Source organism: Fukomys damarensis, unplaced genomic scaffold, assembly GCF_012274545.1.
Source record: "Fukomys damarensis isolate Sample0158 unplaced genomic scaffold, DMR_v1.0_HiC HiC_scaffold_33, whole genome shotgun sequence".
Classification (NCBI taxonomy): Eukaryota; Metazoa; Chordata; class Mammalia; order Rodentia; family Bathyergidae; genus Fukomys; species Fukomys damarensis.
The window spans coordinates 50,896,160-50,904,785 of NW_022900945.1; the positions used below are offsets into that span (position 1 = coordinate 50,896,160).

Below are 8,626 nucleotides of genomic sequence, written 5' to 3' on the forward strand. Positions count from 1 at the left end.
ATGCTCACGGCCCACATTTACTATGACATTCAAGCGCACTGACCATTACCTTTGACTTGAACTAAGCAGAGTAAACAAGACAACCATAAAGCAAAGGTCTTGTTTCTAAAGAATTTATTTTTTCTGCTTATCTCAGGACTCATTTAAACAGAAATGTGAAATGCTTATATGTTGGATTTCAAGATGTGTTGATACAATTGAGTTCAAATAAACCTATAAATCTGCATGCATAAATGGGTAGTTTTCTGAACACATCTTTACTCCAATCTGTATGAAGGATTCACAACCATGGGTTTTGAACCTGTGAGTCCCTGACGTGATTACAAGGAATCTATATACCTATTATTTTCTATTAAAATTTGTACCTTACAAATATGCATTATATTTTTAACTGGATGTTACACCTGTATTTCAACTAGATGTTGATTGTGGTATAATAACAAACTAATTTAAAAGCATTATGGAAATCATAGCACCTTTTTGTGATAATATTAACCAAAGCATATTAGAATTATAGCTGTCATCTGGTTGGGAGGGAATCTAATCATTTTTGGATCTCAAAAATGGTACTTTTTATTAGAAAAAGTGCAGAACTACAAGCTTACATCCTATGAGTCATAGATGTAAGTGTCCTAGTTTAAGGAGGAGAGGACGCACACAGATTCCACTTCTATGGACACTTTCTAATTTGCCAGCTATGAAAAAAAAAACAACTCTAAAGTTGAATGCCTGTAATTCATCATCTGTGACAGGTATAAAAGGTAAAAAACCCATGACCTTTGGATCAATCAAGGGCTCTATCTTGATCCTGCAAAGTATCTCCAAATGTACGCACTGTGTTCTGTTCTCAGTTTAAATCCTTGGAGCATTCCTGTGGCTCCAAGACTTGAGCGATGAAAACACTGACATTATTGCAAACTAGAATTTCCCCCACAGGACAACCGTTTGTGGTACGTTTATCCCATCAACAACCCCTTCACCCCAACTCTCTGTGTCAGAACCTATAACATTAATTTTGGAAACTCAGTAAGAGTGCTCTTTCCCACCTACTAGTCAGTCATTTTCAACTCATCTCCACTGGATTATTCTTGCACACAAGATCTTTTCTCTGTCCATCTATGATAAAGGGCAAAAAGGGCTTTTCCCCCTTACATCTAAGAGTTGAATAAAAATCCTACTTCTTCCCCTCCTAAAATTTATCTTTCTTCACAGATGTCCAGGGCCTGCCTATATCAGATCTGGCAACCAACTCTAAAGTGCCTCTCAAGGCCAGGGATTTAGCTCACTGGTTCAGTGGCCTGCCTTGCAAGTGCAAGGACCCGAGTTCAATCCCCCGTACCAAAATAAAAATAAAGTGCCTCTCACCTCTGAAACTCTAAGGGCTGTTTTGTTATGACTTAAACACACAGACAATGCTCTTCTGATTTAAATTTCTTTTTCTTTCTCTTTGTTTTTTTTTGTTTGTTTGTTTGTTTTGAGACAGGGTCTCACTATGTAGTTGAGACTGACCTGGAACTCATTGTGTAGCTGGTCTCAAACTCACAGTGATCCTCCTGCCTCAGCCTCCCAACTGCTAGGATTACAGGCGTGCACCATCATGCTCAGCTTGATTTAAATTTCTTAAAGCTGATATATTTGATTTATATTCCTGGAGGGAAGAGCTCCCAGAAAAAAGGGAGAAACTGAGGCATAAAGAAGGTCATGAGATACTCAATTTGGCATCAATAATTTATCAAGAAATTCTTTAGGGCTGAAGATGCAGCTCAGTGGTAAAATGCATATTTGATATATGTCAGGCTCTGGGTTCAATATCCAGCCCCAACAAAAATGAATAAATAAAAATTTAAAATTCAAGGTAATACTTGGGTTCAACTGACTATATGATATAGGAGCAATGGATAATAAATGCCCTTTCCTCAAAGTTATGTATTTTTATTTCTTGGAAAGACTAGGTTTTACTTCTAGTGAATCTCTGCTACAGATCAGGTAACAAAGTACCTCATCAAACTAATGTGTCTTTGAAAAAGAGAACTTATCAGAACCAGGGCCAGGTGGTACAGAAATGAGAGAAGCATACTATGAGGCTACACTTGTCTTCTGTATCACTGCTCACTTTTCCTCAGCACCCACCATTATCTCTTTGTCTTCCAGGGTGAAATGTGTATATACTCCTGTCTCCAAGTATATGCATCATGTAGATATACACAAGTGCAAATAATGTACATACATGCAGATAAGTGTATATATGTTGCAATACACAGGCACAAACAAGAAATTTTCCCTCTAATAGCCATTTAATCGAAATGAGACTTGCTAGGGCCATAGAACAAGTTTTCCCCCAAAACTTCCTTCTAACTTGAGAACCAATTTTGGACCATACTACTGCTCAAAGAAAACATTTATGAAGCACGTGCCCAACTGTTCTGCAGCAAATATTGATAAATAATGAGCTAAGGGATCAATTTAATATCCAATTCTACATTCTCAGCCTAAGGTAATGACTTTTATTACAAACATTATAAGAAAAGAGTCAAGAAGCTATATAGCAGCAGGGATAGTATATCATCATTCTGGAGTCTCCATATATTTCAATTCCAGAGAACTGGCAATAGGAATTCTGAGAAAATATTAATTTCTTCCCTTTTTTGAGACAAAGTTTTGCTATGTAGTTCATGCTGGCCTCAAACTTGTGGCACTCTTCCTGCCTCAGTCTCCTGCATACTGAGATTATAGGTGTGTGCCACCGGTGTTAATATTATATTTCTAATGTCATAATCATTTCTTCTTCCAATCCATTAGTTCTGAAACTTTAAAGATGTTGGAGTTAGCAGCTAAATGTTCATCTCTGCTCTTTCCAAACAGTCTTTTTTTATCCAGCAAAATAACACATATGAAAAGGGGTTAACCTATCTAGAAACTATCTGAGAAGCAACAATCACTGGTCAACAATATCAACAAGGCACTGACCTATGTGATCTCTCAACTTTCCAAGACTACCAATCTCTAGGAAATCTTTCCTAATTATGTTTGAATCAATTTTCTTCCCTCAAGTTGCAACATACAGAAAGGAATATCTACTTAATCCATATATATGTAGGATAAGAGAAGTTATATTGGATAAAAGACAAGCAGAATAAGAAAACCATCTATTAAGCTCTGCACGGAATTCAAAGGGTAGGCTATTTAATGTAAATGTAAAGGTCTCAAGTTCTCACTAAGGACTTGATCTAAAATTACAATAGTTTTCTTCTCTTTGACAATCAGAGAAAGTAGACTGAAAGAGCTTGTGTAGGCACCTCTCCCTTGACCCCTATAAAATATCCAAAGTCCTAAGAATATGTCTTACAGCTGTAGAAAAAATAGATACCTGAAAATCCCAGGTTATCTAGCCTTCTGTCATAAGCTAAAATATGTAAGGGTAAAATATTCCATGAAATAATAAATCCCCTAACCCTACTCCAATCCTACCTCTGTACTAGGGACTGAATCCATAGCCTCTGCACTGAGCCATATACCCAATCCCTTTCATTTTGAGATAAATAAAAATTTATTTTTATTAAAAAAATAATACTATTTTCCCAAATGTGACTGGAATTTGAAATCCTTCTGTCTCAGCTTCCTAAAGTACTAGAATTACAGGCGTGTACCACTGCACACAACTGAGAAATAAACTCATAACCCCAGCCGCATTTCTGGTGTTAGACTAATGAATTTAAAATCACCCCTAGAATGGAAGGCATTTCAGACTTCCAGATTGATTTAGATTAGGGGGAAAAAGAGAAATTATGGACCCATTACATATCATACCACTAAGGCCTCTAAGCCAAGGAAGACTGCTCACTCAGCAAAACTCAAGTAGATGAGCATTACTCTGTGCATTATTTCTATTTTTCCTCCTCCTGGTGGTTAATTTTACATATCACCTTGACTAGGCTTCAGGATGCCTGGTATTTGGTCAAATATTAATTACTCTGGCTGTGTCTGTGGGGTGTTCTTGGGTGACATTAACACCAGAGTACATATATGGAACACAGCAGATTGCTATCCATAGCATATGGGGGGTGAGTCCTCATCCAATCAGTCCAAATAGTCCTGAATAGAATAAAAGATGAAGAAAAAAAAAAAAAAGATGACTTATTTCAAGTAAGAGGGAACTCTTCCTGCCCAAGTGCTTAAGCCAGGGCATCAGTGTTTCCTATTTTTTGGATCAGAATTGAAATACCAGCTCTCCTTGGGTCTCAAGCCTGCTTGCTTTCAAAGTGGAACCTAAGCCATTGACTGTCTCAGTACTCAGGCCTTAAGACTTGGACTGGAACGACACTAATTACTCTCCTGGATCTTTTGCTGGCCCAGTGCAGATCTTAAGGACTTCTCATCTCATAACTGCAACAGCCAAAACTGTACAATAAATCTCTTTCTATATTATATCCTGTTTCTCTAAAGAACTCTAACTCCTTAACATAAATTAACCTGGGGCCAGGGATTCAGCTCCGTGGTGGGACAAGTCTGGGAAAAAGCAAGATAAGCCACATAACTTCTATCACAGCAAAAAAAGTGAAAAAAAAGTTCAAAAAATTTAGTCTGATGCTCCTTGCTATACTGTATATTAAGAAGGAAGATCCCTGTCTAGCACTGTTTTCCATCCTTTGTAAAATACCTCAGATCCTTTCTAAAACTGCCTGTCCTGGCATCTCCAGAAATACTAACAGGCAGATAAAATTTCCAATGTGTCAAAAGTTTTCTCTTTTCATTATAATTTTATTTTGAAGGTGTCAAAATTTCTGACACAGATGATAACTGCAATGTGCTCTGCTTGAAAACTGAAATGTCCTTCAATTCCACACAGCTCTCTCCCGTCTAAAGTGCTCAAATATGTAACTTTCACATCCCCCATCCCTCATCATCCCCAATCCAAAACCAATGTGTATTTTCAGGCCACCTTGCATGAGCTAACTACAACAAACAGATCACCCCCAGAGAAGCAGAGGTGCAATATGAGAGGTACAGTATATAACATCTTTTCTTCCCCCTGGGGAATTCGGATTCCCAATCCAAATCAAAGCTTCTGGTTCACAACTTTTAGAGGCAAGCTATTACTTTGGCAGACTACTCTAACTTGTTCTCTTCCCTCCCCAATTCTTTTTTTGGGGGGGGGCACCAGGGATTGAACTTGGGTACTTGTGCTTGAGGCAGGTGATGGACCCACTGAGCTAAATCCCTGGCCCCCCAATTATTTCATCATTTATCAAAGTAAGGACAAAGATATCTTTTTTTTTTTTTTTTTGGTATACCAGGGATTGAACCTGGGACCTTGAGCTTGCGAAGCAGGCACAGAACCACTGAGCTAAATTCCCAGCCCAAACAAAGATATCTTAATGCTTTTCCTCACCCCCAAATTAGTCTGTGACACTCAACAAAAACCAAGGAAAGACTCTTAGTCAAGAAAGACTTACCTATGAGTGGTGATCTTCTCTAAACTATGAATGGCTGGTATGACCCTACAAATTTTGCCACTTTCTACACCTCTTTAACATGCTTTTTAGCATACCAGCAGCTATTATATGACCCTATTGTATCTTTTTGAGACTTTGAAGTTCAAACAACATTTTTTAACATTCTTCATTTATTCAACTTTAAACATTCAAAAGAACATATGTATGGGACAGTGTTAGGCTGAAAAAGTAAGGCCTACCTCTTCCAGGCCTAGTTGTTCTTGGCATGATCATATTAATTGGTCTGACTCCTAGTATACGCAGAGCAAAGCAGATCAGAAAGTTTCAGAGATGAAAAATGGGCTTTAAAAACTGAAACAATGTAAAATTTCAATTCCTAATGAATAATGAATTACTAAAACCAGTGAATTGGCTGTGGAAATAGTAATGACGTAATCCTACTTTTATAAAAGAAACTATTTTAAGGTTGCTAGAGCAAGAGATAGTGAACGAGTTGGGTATCGTTTTCAAAAATCTCAAAACTAGAGATTTCAAATATCTGTGTGTCTTTGTTTTTTCCCCCAAGACAGTTTCACAATGTAGCCCAGACTGGCCTCTAACTCATGGCGCTCCTGCCTGCACCTCCCAGGTGCTAGGATTACAGGTGGCACCATCATAACCAACCTTTCTGTGTCTTAACAAGACATTCATTACCAAAAAGGAACCAGTATTAGATTTCTCCCAATATAAGACTCTCAAGACATGCCTCGTTCGTCTCTGCAGAAAGGGCACACCAAGGTGTATGATGATAGGCCACCTGTTCCTTGCTAGTGTGATTTTTTTTTTTCATTTGCTTTATGAGACTGAGACAAAATAAAATCATCAATCTCAAAATCCTGAATTAATCAGACCTTACTTCATTGCTTATATGGACAAAAGTAGATGCTTTTGCACAACTAAGACAAAAGGACCTTATATCATCAGGATTTTAGGACTGTGGTTCCTCTGCATTTACTGCAATTTAAATACACTAATGGTGGGACAGAGGCTGGAGAAGGAGGTGGAAATATCCATAACAGAGCAACATGACATACAGCAGAACCCTAGCGAGACTTCAAGGAATTCATTCTATTCAGACAGGGGAAAATCCACACACTGTACTTAAGTTTCACACTTATAAAATTATCACTCTGAATTCAGGAATAAGAGGAATCTGGCTGTAGATACAATTCCCTTTATAGATACTAATTTTAAACTTAGAGAAGAAAAACACTCCTTGCATTAACATTATGGGTTGGGGTTTCTTAATGTGATTCCTAAATCTATCTACTATTTTTTTGTTTTGATACAATTTACATCTATGGTAAGAAGACTATTTCAGGTGTGGTCTTTAGTTTCAGAAAGTCCATCGGTCATGTAGCTGGCTGTCACTGCTAAATCTGTTGCTTGCAGAAGCCCCAGAGCTCTGGGTTTGCCGAGTAGAGTCCTCACCATTTAAGCTCTTCCTACATACAGGACATGTATCGTGCTGAAACAGAAAGAGATTAATCCATGTGAACGCTCTGACCTGAGAAGCTAGGGATACTGAACACATAAGACACTCTTGAAGTTAGCACACCCAAAAGTCTGTCTGGACAATTTGACTAAAAGCTCACACATCCCTACACAGCACATACTGGGCTCCCAAACAGAACTTAAGATGAAGAGACAGAAAGAATTCTAGGCAAACAAATTAACAACTAACACATACTAGCAAATACAACTAACTAGAAACAACAATCTGAGATGTGACAGGCGGCTAACTGACCACCACCTCTCCATGTGGTCAAAAGGAGTCAGCAAATTTTTTTCTTTAAAAGGACAGGAAGTAAATGCTTTTGGTTTTATAGAACACACCAATTCTGTTCCAACTACTCAACTCTGCCCATGTAACACAAAAGTAGCCACACACATTTTATAAACAAATGAGCATAGGTATGTCCCAATAAAATTTGATTTACGAAACAGATGTAGGCCACTGCAGCCTGCGGGCTATAGTTGCCAATCTCTGGTCAGAAAAATTCCAAAGAGATAGTAATCTGATGAAACATTGATGGTGGTAGCAGAAATTTGCCAGGGACTTGAGACCAAAACCTGATCTATTTTGCGATCTACAAACTGATAGCTACATTTCTACTCTGAATCATCTCCCCCAAAGATGTGAATTGTACAGTTGCCTCATCACAGACAACAGCTGGCTTATACTCACCAGTTCTAACCATGGCACAATACAACTGCTGTGAAAGAAGTGATTGCAGGGTAACTGCCGGACTTCCTCTTCAACTGTATAATCTTCTTTACATACTGGACATTCTAAACCCGTATCTGTTGGAGAAAATGCCTCTTAAGGTAAACAAGCAAAGTGAAGAAAAATAAAACTAACTGATATCTATAAGGAATATATAAAGATGAAGAAAAAAGTTGCACCCATGTGGGAGGCAGATAAAGAGGCATGAATTTTATTTCAAAACAGGAGGACAGGTAGCAACAGGGACATTAAAAACAAGAATGATGAATGAGGCCTACTCCAATAAGGTCTAGATAAGAACCATTTAATAGCCTACTTTCTAACATAAAAAGTTAAAAGGAAAACACTGAGGTTTAGATCATCTGTTCAGTAAAGTAAGAAAAACACCTTCCCAACTGTATGGCAGACTTCTGGCAGTCAGTTTCTGCATAGAAAACAGTGGCACCCTGTATACCACAACCAAGGGACTCATCTCAGCAATCCTAGCTGCTTGCAGCAGTATCTCAAGCCACCTTTTCCCTGCTCTTTTACAGATCATGCATCCTCTTTAAGCATGGCTGTCCTAAAGTCTTCTGTAGAAGTTAACTAAAAACTCTAAGGAAAGAAGGGAAAGAAATAAATATGAAAAAAGGAAAAAATGGAAACAAAAGTCTTTGTAAATAGGGAGGGTGGAGGGGTTTGAGGGAGGGCAGGGGAATAGGGCAAAAAAATAAGAACCAAGACATACCATGCAAAGGTACAAATTTCCAATGATGAATGTCATCATACTGCATACCTAAAATGTACCAATAAATAAGCAAAAAACAAAAAAATGGTCCAAGGACTTAGCTCTGCTGCCTGTCTCCTAAGCACAAGGTCCCAAGTTTAACAGCTGGTACCAAAAAAACAAAAAAAAAAAAAAAAAAAA

The 8,626-nt window shown here is 38.0% G+C and overlaps 1 protein-coding gene across 1 annotated transcript in view; it reads right to left on the reverse strand.

Annotated features, from left to right (window-relative positions):
- Positions 1–5,605: 5,605 nt before the first annotated feature.
- Rnf115 (ring finger protein 115) overlaps positions 5,606–8,626 on the reverse strand; it is an 86,884-nt gene continuing 83,863 nt past the window's right edge. The window contains exons 8-9 of the mRNA XM_010629494.1: positions 7,681–7,796; positions 5,606–6,960 (exon numbers count right to left, since the gene is read on the reverse strand). Of these exons, the coding sequence (XP_010627796.1) occupies positions 6,829–6,960; positions 7,681–7,796 (248 nt within the window). The 3' untranslated portion in view covers positions 5,606–6,828. The remainder of the gene's footprint in view (positions 6,961–7,680; positions 7,797–8,626) is intronic.